This window comes from Cydia splendana, chromosome 23 (genome assembly GCF_910591565.1).
Source record: "Cydia splendana chromosome 23, ilCydSple1.2, whole genome shotgun sequence".
NCBI lineage: Eukaryota > Metazoa > Arthropoda > Insecta > Lepidoptera > Tortricidae > Cydia > Cydia splendana.
In genome coordinates this window covers 9229456-9245485 of record NC_085982.1, presented here as the reverse complement: position 1 = coordinate 9245485, position 16030 = coordinate 9229456, and the positions used below count along the sequence as shown (strand labels likewise).

The window sequence follows — 16030 nt, the reverse complement described above, 5'->3', positions numbered from 1 at the left end:
TAAAGACAACTATTCGTAGCAAATTCAGGCCAGTAACGCGTTTATGAATAACACCATAAATTCAGGGTTCCGTACCCGAAGGACTGGATCCTATAGACTCCTCTGTCCGTCTGTCTGTCACAAGGCTGTATCTCATGAACCGTGATGGCTAGACAGTTGAAATTTTCACAGATGATGTATGTTGCCGCTATAACAACAAATACTAAAAATATTTAAGTGGAGCTCCCATACAACAAACGTGATTTTTTTGCGTAATGGTACGGAACCCATCGTGCGCGAGTCCGACTCGCACTTGGCCGGTTTTTGTCCTTCGTAAAGGGGTCAGAACAACATTTTGACAGTTCCGAACAACTGACAGGCCGATACCGTCCGGCGGACTGTTAATAAGTGGGCCCCTGCAGGGCTAAGAACACACCTTTTGTGTGACTCCAGCAATGCGACCGACATTGAGCACGAAGTCCGGCGGCAGCGGGTGCAGCTTCGACGCCGGCAGGACTACTTTCTTGACCTCCGGCTTGGTGGGGCTCTCGCTGTTCTTGTTTATCTGTCCGTGGAGCTCCGACTTGATTGTTTTTAGTCTAAAAAAATCAGAAAAACTTTTCTTTGTCAAAAATTTAAGAAGGTTTTTTCGCGGACTGTAATTTTCTCTCAACAGTCATACAGACCACGTTAAAGCAAGCAAGCAAAGCAAGTAGGAAAGTGGACCCTGGCACAGGCCGGGATAACGCTAAATAGAAGGAGAAGTCATACAGACCACATTAACTTTGCACCACCTTGGCAGTGTAGAATGCATACATATCTGTAGGTCTAGCACATAATTGGCGCGACAGTATCTCGCGGCGAGATAGACTACCCGTCCTTTTCTATGTTAATTAAAGAGGGACAGGTAGTCTATGTCACCGCGAGATACTGTCGCGCCAATCATGTGCTAGCCCGGCTGATAAGAGAAGACCTGTCGTAGCACTTAGGGGAGTTTGACTCTAAGAATACTCATGGAGACAATTCTAACAAACTCAAAACTCATTGAAGTTCGGTCTGCATCATCAGATCAGGTCAATGGTACCTAATGTTAATATTGCTTTGTCACAAGTCTTACTGTTAGTATAGGTACGCCAAGCGTAATTGGAATTGGACACCATGAAATGATCAAGCGGTTTGCAAATTTTGAAGACAACTTACAATACATACAAACATTGTTAATTAAACAACATTTTATAAAAAGCGATGTTCCTTACCGCACTTGCAGGTCGTCATACTCCTTGCACGTCTGACTGCATTTCTTGCATATGACAGTAGAATGTATGTCCTCCTCTTTCAACGGTTTCTCCGCTATCTCACTCACAATGTCCAGCAATTTCTTGCCGGATTGCAGATTACTCTGCCAAAAAAAGAATATAATTGTTCACCTAAAATTTCACAAATCTGAACTTTCCCCTTAATGTTAAACATGATTCTAGTAGACCCATGATCCCAGTCAATATAAGTCTAGTAAAATTAACCGTGAATCATTCAAAACTGTCATGGTTCCATAAACCGACCGCTTAAGAGCGCTCTTACAAGAAAAGTCGAAATAATGCAAAATTGATGATACTAGTCGACGAAATTCAGGACTTTGCGCTCATTATTAGAAACAATGAGTACTTGTTCCAGTAAAAGCGTCTTCTTATCTTTATAAATATCGTTGTAAATATTAGAAAAAGGACTTATTAAATTAGTAATGATTTTTTTTCTGATGGTCGTTTCCGAAAAACCCCGTGAAGCACTGAATGGCGAGCGCTTATTTGGAAATGTTGAGAATTTTACTCTGCTAAACCTGGCTATTTTGTATTACTAATACCCTGTACTTTAGGCATATCAAACTATATTTTTCCTACATACCTTTGAGAAAGAGAAAATCAAAGTAAAACGAACTCGATTTTCTCTCCGAAACAAGTGTCAATTCCTACGAAAATCTACTTAATATCGAAGTCATTTTCATACTCAAGCAATCTGCAACGTTTGCTTATACTGTTGGTATACATTAGTGTTTATGAAATTCTACTATAATTTTTTGGCAATTTTTTGAAAACTACTCTATATTACCGATGACGCGCGCTGCGCCAGCTCAGTGCCGCGGCAGAGCTTGTAGAGGCAGGACGTGTGTCGGTCGGCTCCGCACATTTTCAACGGCGACGACGAGGTTTTTTATCATTGTGTGCGGCGGGCGCCGTGTAAAACGCTATACTGTGTGCGTGTAAACCGCAAAGAGAGACTTTGATCCTAGCACTGTTTTTATAGTATTATAATTTATAATGGTACAGTTTAATAAACTACCGGACAGGATTAAAAATATTTGAAACGACCTGACATTCTATATGTATTTATTTGACTCAAGATAGTACTCAGGGTCTGATGATGGAGCCGGAAGGTGGTCACCGGTACCAATCAACCATGCAACTAAACCACTTCGTGTTTAGGCTCGTTTTATTCATCTCAACAAGATCTTTGACACAAGATAGTACTCAGGGTCTGATGATGGAGCCGGAAGGTGGTCACCGGTACCAATCAACCATGCAACTAAACCACTTCGTGTTTAGGCTCGTTTTATTCGTCTCAACAAGATCTTTGACTTAAGATAGTACTCAGGATCTGATGATGGAGCCGGAAGGTGGTCACCGGTACCAATCAACCATGCAACTAAACCACTTCGTGTTTGGGCTCGTTTGATTCGTCTCAACAAGATCTTTGGCACAAGATAATACTCAGGGTCTGATGATGGAGCCGGAAGGTGGTCACCGGTACCAATCAACCATGCAACTAAACCACTTCGTGTTTAGGCTCGTTTGATTCGTCTCAACAAGATCTTTGACACAAGATAGTACTCAGGGTCTGATGATGGAGCTGGCAGGTGGTCACCGGTACCAATCAACCATGCCACTAAACCACTTCGTGTTTAGGCTCGTTTTATTCGTTTCTATAAGATCTTTGACACAAGATAGTACTCAGGGTCTGATGATGGAGCCGGAAGGTGGTCACCGGTACCAATCAACCATGCAACTAAACCACTTCGTGTTTAGGCTCGTTTGATTCGTCTCAACAAGATCTTTGACACAAGATAGTACTCAGGGTCTGATGATGGAGCCGGCAGGTGGTCACCGGTACCAATCAACCATGCCACTAAACCACTTCGTGTTTAGGCTCGTTTTATTCGTTTCTATAAGATCTTTGACACAAGATAGTACTCAGGGTCTGATGTTGGAGCCGGAAGGTGGTCACCGGTACCAATCAACCATGCAACTAAACCACTTCGTGTTTAGGCTCGTTTGATTCGTCTCAACAAGACCTTAGACACAAGATAGTACTCAAGATCTGATGATGGAGCTGGAAGGTGGCCACGGGTACCAGTCTACCATGTAACTGAACCACTTCGTGTTTGGGCTCGTTTGATTTGTCGCAACAAGATCTTTGACACAAGGTAGTACTGAGGGTCTGATGATGGATCCGGAAGGTGGTGACCGGTACCAATCAACCATGCAACTAAACCACTTCGTGTTTGGCTTCGTTCGATTCGTCGCAACAAAATCTTTGACACAAGTTAGTACTCAGGGTCTGATGATGGAGCTGGACTGTGGCCACGGGTACCAGTCTACCATGTAACTGAACCACTTCGTGTTTGGGCTCGTTTGATTTGTCGCAACAAGATCTTTGACACAAGGTAGTACTGAGGGTCTGATGATGGATCCGGAAGGTGGTCACCGGTACCAATCAACCATGCAACTAAACCACTTCGTGTTTGGCTTCGTTCGATTCGTCGCAACAAGATCTTTGACACAAGTTAGTACTCAGGGTCTGATGATGGAGCTGGACTGTGGCCACGGGTACCAGTCTACCATGTAACTGAACCACTTCGTGTTTGGGCTCGTTTGATTCCTCGCAATAAGATGTTTGAGACAAGATACTACTCAGGGTCTGATGATGGAGCTGATGATGATTGACAGGTACCCGTCGCCACCTTCGCGCTCCATCATCAGACCCTGAGTACTACCTTGTGTCAAAGATCTTGTTGAGATGAATAAAACGTGCCTAAACACGAAATGGGACTCCCTCTGGTCGCATAACAACTTTTGTCATATTTTTAATTGTCATAACACTTTATGTATAAAATTGTAAGTCATAAAAATCTTTAGTCAGAATTATCCTGAGCATAACTGGGTTTTGTCATAAATTAGTTATGTCATAATTTATGTAGTCATTAATGTAATTCGCATAAAATTTTAAGTCATCTGCTTGATATCCATAATTGTTTTTCGTTCGAAGTATTGCAGTGCATAGTATTATTATAGTCATAAAAAATTAAGTCATATATTTAGTGGTCATAAAAGAAACTAATCATAATAGGTAGGTTAGGTTCGTTAGGTTGCTTTAGATGCCCGAAGGGCAAACTACGCAGAAATAGGAGCCCCGCGTGAGCGGGGCTCCGTCGAATTAAGTGTTTGGACGGAGATTAGGGAAAAGGTTTTTTTCGAGGAGTTGTTGAGAGGCTAAAATTAGTTTCTTAAATTATTTATGTAAGCCATTATGGTTGAAAATTATTATGCTACAAAACTTTATACGTAAAAACCTTATAAATATCGATAAATATGTTTTTAGCTGGTATGACATTTGATTCATTATAATCAAAACCTATATGCACAAAAAATGTATGACAACTGCTGAGTATGTCATCAAATATTATGGCTAAAAATGTATGACACAATATAATATGACTTTTCATTTGTATGCGCAATGATGATTATGACACAAGTTGTTATGCGCATCAAAGATATGACCTAAACTTATATACAACCCAATATGGACCCACACGAAATGGTTTAGTTGCATGGTTGATTGGTACCGGTGACCACCTTCCGGCTCCAACATCAGACCCTGAGTACTATCTTGTGTCAAAGATCTTGTTGAAACGAATAAAACGAGCCTAAACACGAAGTGGTTTAGTTGCATGGTTGATTGGTACCGGTGACCACCTTCCAGCTCCATCATCAGACTCTGAGTATCACCTAGTGTCAAAGATCTTGTTGAGACGAATCAAACGATCCTAAACACGATGTTGTTTAGTTGCATGGTTGATTGGTAATGGTACCTTCCAGCTCCATCATCAGACCCTGAGTACTGTCTTGTGTCAAAGATCTTGTTGAGACGAATCAAACGAGCCCAAACACGAAGTTGTTTAGTTACATGATAGACTGGTACCCGTGGCCACCTTCCAGCTCCATCATCAGACCCTGTGTATCTTCAGTGTCAAAGATCTTGTTGAGACGAATCAAACGAGCCTAATCATGTTACTACATGGTTGATTGGTATCCGTGACCACCTTAATCATCATCAGATCCTCAGTACCAGTTCGTTTTTAAACCCTCGTTGATACAAACTTTACAACATATAGGTACCAAATGCAATGACGAAACATGTAAATAAGCGAGTAGGTACCTATAATTTCTTTCGAGTAATATACCTTCATAAGTACGAGTATGGGGCTATTCATAAATTACGTCGTTTCAAATGGGAGAGGGGGGGGGGGTCTGGACATCGGATGATGGTAACATGACGTAGGAGGAAACAGATTCATCCGAAGCTTGATTTTTGGATGATTTGAGGGGTGGGGGGGGTCAAAAATCGTCAAAAATAGATGACGTAATTTATGAACAGCCCCTATGTACATTTGCACTGCATTTAGTATTTTCGTACTTACCAAATAACAGTTTTAGAACTTTAAAAGTTAAGTACAGTTAGTGTTGTTATGGTTGATTTCAATATGCTTCGCGAAGGATCAAGAATGTTTAATCCATCATTGTAGTGCGAGTGTGGTAGAAGGGATCGGCGTACTGAGCTCGCACCGCCAGCCGCAGCGCGTAAAATACCTAAACTCGCTCAACGCCGAAATGTAATAGCGCTCTTAAATGAGTCCTCGCCTGCGCGGTACGACGGCGACGGGGCGGGCCGTGCGGGGGCGGGGAAGGTGCGGGCAGGCGTACGGCGAGAGGAGTCATTTTAAAAGCGGTCGGTCTATAGTAGTTGTTACAAAAAATTAGGGACTTCCATGATCGCAGATTCTGCTGAATCTCAACCTTCCTTTTTCCCAAATGTGAGATCTTTTAAAATGCGTGTTGGGTCAGGCCTATGGAACTCGCCGCGCGAGCTCGGATTAATACCTACGAATCCGCTCGCGTTCACGGTAGACAAGCAAGCCAGTTGGTTGCCACTAGAGATGGGCGAAATGTGTCAGTAGAGGGAAAAGATTGATATATATCTTTTTACCACTGGGATATGTATATATCACTCTTTTATATCTTTATATCCGTGTGTATCAGTTGTCCCGCTCGTAACTGTATCGACACTTACTGACTTTGCGTCATCTTATGAATGAGAGAGAGACAGAATTGTTATTATAACGTGGCGACATTTTCATTTTCATTTTGTATTATGATGGATATAGATTGGTACATTCACAAGGAAGCTTGATTTGGTTCGTATTGTCATTGTCATGCGCAAGAATATATTTGCCTAATAAAATACCTTATTACTTTTTGTTTACATTTTATTAAATGCAATGCAATTTAACTCATTAACCGAATTAATAACTCATCATTGCAATTTGCATTGCATCCGGCGTGACCGAGAAATACTATACTATTTACTTCTCGTTCCCGCGGAATAGCGAATGACGTGTCCGAATCCGCCTGAAGGACCGCTGTCGCTCGTTCGTGTTACTTCGGTCGACGCGCGACCGAGTCATCGCTTTCGCTTTAGTAAATTGTTGCCGAGGGAGTGAGCGGTACGGATATACTGATACATTCGGATTCGTAAAGACAAGAAGAGTGATTCATGAAACGAGAAAGATATATATCTTTTTTATCTATCACTCCTGAGTTACCCATCTCTAGTTGCCACACGCGCTAACGTACGCACGCGCGCTCGAATATGCCTGTGAGACCATTCATACGAAGGAAAAATCATCGCAACGAAAAAAGAAAATTACACAGCTTGTAGTGTTTATGGCTGCAAAAATAGCAAATCAAATAATAAATTATCGTTTTTTGCTCTTCCGACAAATGAGGAAAAGTAAGTAAACCTACCGTTATTTTTACGATAGTTAAAAGCTACGAAATTTCTTTAAAGATGTTATATATGTTTCTAATGACACATTAAATTCAAAATTCAAAATTCAAAATTCAAAATTCAAAATGTTTATTGCAAATCACATTACACATTATTAGGTGGAGCTTATAAGTAGGTGAGTTTACATGTGACACCCTGCAAGGGCACAGCAATACTTAAGACTAACATGCATATAGATTAACATTATTAATCGTGTTTATCGTTAAAAAAATCATTCACATTGTAGTAACATTTGTCGACTAAGAATGTTTTTAAGTGTTTATTAAATATCGGCTGTTTTTGAATATTTTTTAGGGAGTTCGGTAGGTGGTTGTATATTTTAATTAGCATGTAGTGAGGGCTGGATGCGACTATTTTTAGTGTTGAGAGGGGTAATTGAAGTTTATTTAAGTTTCGATTGTTCCTTTTGATTTTTGGTGCTGTCGGAGTAAACAACTCTGTATGTTTCCTAACAAATTTACTTGACTCGAGGATGTACATTGACGGTAGAGTAAGTATTTGGAGTTTCTTAAAGAGAGGTCTGCACGACTCCATTTGATCAGTATTTGTTAATATTCTAACACATCTCTTTTGGAGAATGAAGATCTTATCCATGTCAGTGCTATTCCCCCATAAAACGAGACCGTAAGTCATTCTTGAATACGCGTATGCATAGTATACAGAGAGGGCAGTTTGGAAGTCTGTCGCCCGTTTGATGTGTTGTAGTGCGTATAAAAAGGAGGACAGCTTTTTTGACAGTCTCTGGATGTGTGATTTCCAGTTCATGTTAGTGTCTAGATCGATACCCAGTACGGTAGCTGAATTAACAGATTCTAATGTTGTATTATTGTAATTAAAAGTGATTGGTAATGCTGATTTTTGGTGGGGTTTAAATTGGATTATTTTGGTTTTTTCTAGATTTAGTTGAAGATTATGTATATCCAACCAGCTTTCAATTTTTTCCATTGTTATAGTCAGTTTATTTTCAGCTTCATTTTTATCAGAACACGAAAATAACACCGAAACGTCATCTGCGAAGAGAGCGCATTGGTCTTCTATTGCATTTGGTAAGTCGTTTATATAGATTAAGAATAAAATACATCCCAAGACACTACCTTGGGGGATCGAGCCCGTCTGGGTGACTCTATCGGATCTGTAATTTTGTATGCGGCCAGTTTCGAAGTCTGTATGTTCTATTTGGACTAATTGAACGCGGTTGCTAAGGTAGGACTTGAACCATTTATGAGCCACTCCTCTGATTCCGGTGCTGTACAATTTATCTAATAAAATGTCGTATCTAACTCTATCGTAAGCTTTGCTCATGTCGAGCAGGAGTCCCACAGCGTATTTTTTATTGTTTATTTCATTTATAATACCCTGAACATATTAAGGGTCGGTTGCACCAAACTGTTCGTATCGTTAAAGAGTTCGCTAAATTTTTATGTATGGAAAGTTTCATAGTAAAGTGCCGGGGGGCGCCGGCTTACGTTGATCAGTCTGTCAAATGTGGTTGGTGCAACTGGCCCTTATAGTTATATACTTACCTATCTAAGGGCCAGTTGCACCAACCACATTTGACAGACTGATCAACGTCAGCCGGCGCGCCCCGGCACTTTACTATGAAACTTTCCATACATAAAAATTTAGCGAACTCTTTAACGATACGAACAGTTTGGTGCAACCGACCCTAAGTATCTATTTGAAACGAGAAGGAAGCTAACTTTTAAGTTCTTTTAAAGTAGGTACCTACATAGGTACTTACTGCTATTTCAATGTAGGTATCTAACGGCAAATCATTCCACAGCCGAACAGCTCGAAATGTAATGTAGGTACTTATTTTTAAAACCATTTCTAAGCGTCGACAACCCTAGCGTTGTGCCGGTGCGCGCGGTGCGGGGAGCGGCGATCTGAAGATCACTCCATTGTATTATTGCGTAGGTATCAAAACGGTAGGTATTTGCGTTTTCTTTGAGAGATAAGTATCTGTTCGTAAGAACTATTATATAATCTGTGGTTGGGTTAAAATACGTTCACTTGATCTGGACTGGTTACAAAAGTAGGATTTATGAATATATACCTATGTTATGGACCAAGTGATAAATCGGGCATTTTTCATAGTGCCCGGGCATTATGAAAAATTACCAATATGAGATGGCAATTTGATAATTACTATTGAAACAATTAAATTGCCCGTGCATTTTACATAATGCCTACCACCTATTGGGCAATTTGATAATTACTTTTCAAATAATTAAATTGCCCAGGCATTTTACATAATGCCTATCACCTATTGGGCAATTTGATAATTACTATTCAAATAATTACATTGCCCCTGTATAATATCTATATGAATTTATACTGTTTCTTGCAGAAAAAACAACGTTATTATCAGAGACTAGGTTCCCCAGCATGGATTTGGGTGAAATTTGACTTGAGAGCAGAAATTGAGTCGATATACCACTGAAACAATAAATTCTTGTTTACTTAAACGGCAGGCGTGGCTCACTCCGTGATTTCGTCGCTTTGCTACAGGTAGCTAAAAGTACATCCGTTCGGCCCCAATTTTGGGGTTTGCCATAAGCCGCGCGTGGCGCTGTCGCCACCTAGCGGCCATATCTGTGCTGATCGTAACAGACGCGTTTTGTTAGAGAGTGAGTCTTCTGTACCTAGTGCTATTATTTATTCTGTGTAAAGGGTAAATGCGCTTATAATGGTGCAAAGTGTCCATAGGCGGACAATTCTTTCGTTTGCCACTGTCATGGTATAAAAAGAATAGTTACCGTGTCTTGTATGAGGCTGATGGTATTTCTGGCGCCCGTGCTGGTGCTGCATATGAAGCAGCTGGCCACCCGGGACACACTCATCCTGAAAAATAAGGTCACACAATGAGTAATAGTACTACCGTACAGAAAGGACACTTCCTACAAAACCGAAGTTTGACAGTGATTCAGGGTCGAATCATGATATCCCTTTCGGCTATTTAGGGTTGTCAAAATTCAAGGCATTATCTTATCTGTAGTCGTGCACGCAAAGGGACGCCAAGTTGTGTCAACCCTAATTGCTCGGAGCAATGCCGGAGCCGAACAGAGCCGAGTTTGGCCGAAGTCAGGAGTGTCTCCCCACTGATAAGGTTTTAGTTGTTTCACAAATTTTTTAAACAAGATTTTATAGCTTACATAAGTTACTTACTTTCTACGGTCGTCTATTACTCGTGGAAATGATTCTAAAAAACCGGACAAGTGCGAGTCGGACTCGCCCTCCGTACTTTTTAGTATTTGTTGTTATAGCGGCAACAGAAATACATCATCTGTGAAAATTTCAACTGTCTAGCTATCACGGTTCATGAGATACAGCCCAGACAGACGAATAGTGCAGTCTTAGTAATAGGGTCCCGTTTTTACTTTTTGGCTACGGAACCCTAAAAAAGCTTGAATAAATAGATGCCCCTGACAAACGTTTACTTGACCACATTAGAAATCTTTGCCTAGATACTTGCAACAGGCTCCAAACTGAATTAATTGGGGAAACCAGATCGGATGTCAGCCCTATGTGAGCACAGTCAAGTAGATTTATCAGCCATAGGCAGGTACTTCAACTTATCTTATCTTTTATGTAATTGTCTCCTATTCTCAGTGGCATTTATTAGGTGTTGCAACGTCTGGCTTCAGTTGAGGGGAAGGCACGGGTACTTTTCAGCGCCCCTTGCCTGACTATTTGCATCTACTCAAAAGCTGGTTTTACCATCTCCATTGACTCAAAAGCGTTACATGGACACAGTATACATTTTAATTACAAGCTGTTACTTAATTTGCATTATCTGTACAGTCACCTGCAATAATATGTAGGCCGCAAAAATATGTGACATGCTTTTATGGCTCTACAAAGAAGATTGTGTCAGATATTTTTGCAGCCTTCGCTGTGTGACATATTATTGCAGCCTTCGCTGTGTGACATATTTATTATTGCAGGTGACTGTACATATGTTACTATTGTATGTTTGGACATTTGACTCACTTCCCAGTTTCCAATGAAGCTGAAAATTTGCATATGTGTGTAAGTCGGGTGACAATGCAATATTATGGTACCATGGAGCTGATCTGATGATAGAGACAGGAGGTGGCCATAGGAATTCTGTGATAAGACAAAGCAACCTAATTGTGCTTGGGGTTTTTAGAATTGTCTTGATGAGTATTAGTTGTCTGTAGAAAGAAGCGATGACCGCTTCCCATCAGGCGGCTCGTCTGCTTGTTTGCTGACTATTACATTAAAAAAAAAAGTAGTCATGATAAAAGCTTGTACCAAAAATGAAATTTGTGCCTAAAACTTATTATATTAAATTTATCAGTTTCATTTGCTACCCAGATTAAGAGCTATAAGTACTTAGTCTTGACTGAGATGAGATAAACAATCCTGAATGATGTCAACATTCTGCATACTTGCTTTGAACAGAATAGCGTTCAAACTGCACTTTTCTTTCAATATACAAATAGCCAAATAACAGATCTAGGTCACCTGCATAACAATGTATTTTTGAATAGAATAAGTTCTTTAGAAGACAATGGCTATATTAAAATTATTAAAGTCCTTTAGAAGACAGTGGCTATATTATATTAAAATTTTAATAATTGATAATTTATTTAAACAGAACCATGCTGTTGAAATATAAAGAAATGGTTAATTATTCGATTCTGCAGTTATGTAAAAAAAACTTCTTAAATGAACGAGTTACTGGAGCAGCATCGTAACATTTTGTAAACAAACTTTTGGTGAATTTAAATCTATTGCCACCATACGGATAAAAATAATTCTCAAAGCATTCAGCATTGATAAAGCTTCGAATAAATTTATCCTTGTATGAGGCAGATGCCAATCCGCCATTTTGTTTAGCCTAACTAACCCAAGTATTTTCAGTATCAATCATCGGTTTAAAAAACTTAACAATAACATATGAAAACGCATTACCTTGATTATTTATCCAGTTCCCTTGTTAGTTTCTATAAGTTTTCCGTAAATTTTTGTCAAAAGTTGTCAGCAATGATCGCTTTACGCAAGCAGCCACCATTACGTACGCTACAGTGTCAAAATTTTGATATCGGTAAATGTACGGTCAAATAATGCACGACCCAATAATTAGCGTCTATATTTATTTTATGAATGCGGATTGCTAGGTGTAAAACAAATATGAATATGTCAAGGATTAATATTTTAATCAGCATCACGGCTGCCAGATGGAAACAAATTATATTTCCGCATTATGCTTGTATTTAAAATAATAATATGTAATTATAGACCGACAAGAAATTGTAGAAATTGAAAAGTGGCAACATCGTAGTGTCGTCCCTTTCAAATCAATCTAAGAAAACGGGACGACACTGCGATTTTACCACTTTTTAATTTCTACAATTTCTTGTCGGTCTATAATATGTATCGAAAATATATTTCCGCATCCGAATGGACATTTTTAGAAAGAGATAAAAGCTCCCTGAAAGCTTAGTGATTATCGTGTGGAGTATTATTGGGCCGAGCATTATTGGCTCTGTACCATTAGGGGGAGTCCGGGCCATGTCCGGGCACTTCAAAGAGTATAATAATACCACTTGCCCTGGTGGGAAACTTGGTGGTGGAATATGTACAACACTGAACAAAGAACTTTAGTTCTGTTCATTGTATAATAAAGTAAAATAAATTATGTTTTGTCATGTGCCTGAATAGGTATCGTTAGGTCATAAATGTCTATTTTAATTTTGGCACTTTAAGTTCAAGTCTATCGGATTCCCTACCATAGGTACCCCTGCAAAGCACGCTTTGCTTCCTATTCAGTTACTCATAAATTGGCCAAATATATTGCAACGGATCTTTGTTACTATACATAGGAGGTGTTGCGAATTAGACGCCTAACCTCAATAATAATGTATATTACTAGCAAAAAGCAGAGCTTTGTAAGGGCTCGCGGAGGTTTTCTACCTTAACGTACCGAACCGGTTGCTGTCCGGTACGCCTGTCTGTTACAGCTTTTACTTTGTCCTTTAAAAACGTGTCCAGACGACAAAATCAAATTGCCAATATCATCCACACGTAATATACAATTTCATAAGTGCATTACATCCTACACGGTCGCCCAGTACTTTTTGTAAAGAACCCAACTGGCTTTCCTACATAATGTTGGGTCAGCGAGCCAATGTTCTTGAATTTATTTTTGCGTCCACTCCACACAATTGATCGAAAAACTATCCCGTCTGGACACCTACTGGCGGTAATCACGCTGCTCCGCACATAAACTAACACACACAGTTCCACTAGGTACAGCCAGGGTCCAGCATCAGCTCTATCTTGGGTACTGCTCTTCCAAGTTCTCATTAAGACGTGTCAGATGACCAAAACAGCGTGTGCCTATGTTGCACCAAACCTGAGTTCCACTAGGTACAGCCAGGATTTAGAATCAGCTCTATCTTGGGTACTAATCTCCTAAGTGCTCATCAAGACGAGTCGGATGGCCAAAACAGCGTGTGCCTATGTTGCAACAAACCTGAGTTCCACTAGGTACTGCCAGGGTTCAGCATGAGTTCTATCTTGGGTACTGTTCTCCCAAGTGCTCATCATGACGAGTCGGATGTCCAAAATAGCGTGTGTCTATGTTGCATCAAACCTGATCGAGTTCCACTAGGTTCAGCCAGGGTTCAGCATCAGCTCTATCTTGGGTACTACTTTCCTAAGTTCTCATCAAGACAAGTTGCATGACCAAAACAGCGTGTGCCTATGTTGTATAAAACCCGAGCTCCATTAGGCACTGTCAGGGTTCAGCATCAGCTATCTTGGGTACCTACTGAAAGTACTGATCTACCCAGTGATCATCATGACGAGTGGGATATCCAAAACAGCGTGTGTCTATGTATGTTGCATCAAACCCGAGCTCCACTAGGTACTGCCAGGGTTCGGCATCGGCTCTATCTTGGGTACTACTCTCCTAAGTGCTCATCAAGATGAGTCGGATGACCAAACCATAATGTGCCTTTGTTACACCAAACCTGAATTCCACTAGGTACTGCCAGGGTACTGGGTCATTTTGCTGAACTGCACGCCGACGTTTCGATTGGCGTGCAGTTCCCATACAAGTTGCAGTCGGGTTGTAGTCTGTCTGTATCGGCCCTAAGTCACTGAAGTTTGTATTAATTACGCTTATCTTTATTTATAATTTTAGCAGTTCCAAGCAATAGTAACACTAAAGGCGCCATTCATTAATTACATAAGACAATTTTTGCCAGCTTTTGACCCCCTCCCTCCCCTATGTAAGAAATAATAAGAATAGGCTGACCCCGTCCAGCCACCAATATAATTTATTTTCAAAAAAATATTTTTATGAATGTTTATTTGTACCTGTACAAAGGTACTTGAGCTCGTTTAAGCTAACTCTGCACCGTGTTTGATAGCATAGAGTGTGGAAGTATTATTTTAAACGTCATAATTTCATAGAAATTAAAAAAAATTTTTTTTTTTTTTTTTTTTTAATAAATATTGGGGACATCTTACACAGATCCACCTAGCCCCAAACTAAGCAAAGCTTGTACTATGGGTGCTAGGCGACGATATACATACTTATATAGGTAAATACATACTTATATACATAGAAAACACCCATGACTCAGGAACAAATATTAGTGTTCATCACACAATTAAATGCCCTTACTGGGATTCGAACCCAGGACCATCGGCTTCGCAGGCAGGGTCACTACCCACTAGGCCAGACCGGTCGTCAAATATCGCATCTTTGTGACCTTACTTAAGAACTATGAAAACCCCCTCCCACCCCCTTGTAAGAAAAAATAAGATATTTTCGACCCCCTCCACCCCAAAATCGTCTTACGTAATAAATGAATGGCGCCAAAACTGTATCTCGAACTAAAAATTACCCGATTTAAGTTTGCTAACACAACATGACTGATCATCACATCGTCAGCGTCACAAAACATACGAGTAAATTGACCTCCGCAGTAAATATACAGCAAGATTGATTGTTCTAGTAGGTATTCACAAAAACTTAATTGCTAAAATGGGAATCAAACCAAGTGAAGCGAGGTGGGTTGAATCCAAAATTGTACCCACTTTGGTATTCATCGTTGTTAATGGCGTAAGCGCCATCGACATTATTGAACTTGAAAACACCACATAGGTATCGTATTGTCTGAATACCCACAACACAAGCCTTCTTAAGTAGTCAATTTGTATAAGAATGTCCAATATTTATTTATTTATTTAGATATTACTAACGCCATCTGTTAGAGAAAGAAATAATTAACATTAGCACGAATGTTAATTCATCATTTTGCCAACAGATGGCGCTAGTAGTAATACAAAGTGTTATTACTTTATTTTATTTTTTTAGGTTTATTAAATGATATTTTTATGTTTGATAACACATCTAGACATTAATTTAAATTACTATGTTAAATTTCAAACCTAACAGTGCAGTAGTTTTTCCGTAAAGTGTACCACAAGAATGCATAGTTCGTCGATTAGTGATAGGGCTCGCTTCGCTCGCCCTAATAAACAGTAATCGTACATTTTCCAGCATTTTTGGTGCAGCAGGGTGGTGTTAACGGAATTGGTATAGATAATTTCTACTGAAATGGTAAATTAAGGTTAATATTAACGCTAATTAATCATTAGGGTTAAAATTATTTATACCAATTCCGTTAACACCACTCCGCTGCACCAAATCGATTCGCGTGGTGTTAACGGAATTGGTATAGATAATTTCAACTGAAATGGTAAATTAAAGTTAATATTAGGGATGTACCGACTAGTCGCCGACTAGTCGGGAAAGCCGACTATCCGGCCACATTTCTAGTCGGCGATTAGTCGGCACTATATCAGTGAAAGAAAAACAGAAAAAGAGAAA

General features: G+C 39.8%; 1 protein-coding gene across 3 annotated transcripts in view; it reads right to left on the bottom strand.

Annotated features, from left to right (window-relative positions):
- The window catches only part of LOC134801808 (zinc finger protein 420-like), a 46111-nt gene extending 33903 nt beyond the window's left edge, over positions 1-12208 (bottom strand). For 2 of the 3 annotated variants that reach the window (XM_063774424.1, XM_063774426.1), the window contains exons 1-4: positions 12097-12208; positions 9915-9999; positions 1236-1378; positions 416-578 (exon numbers count right to left, since the gene is read on the bottom strand). In XM_063774424.1, coding sequence (XP_063630494.1) covers positions 416-578; positions 1236-1378; positions 9915-9998 — 390 coding nt within the window. In that variant the 5' untranslated portion in view covers position 9999; positions 12097-12208. Of the gene's footprint in view, positions 1-415; positions 579-1235; positions 1379-9914; positions 10000-11895; positions 12021-12096 lie in introns of those variants that run through there. The other variant, XM_063774425.1, reaches the window with a different exon arrangement.
- Between the last annotated feature and the right edge of the window lie 3822 nt (positions 12209-16030).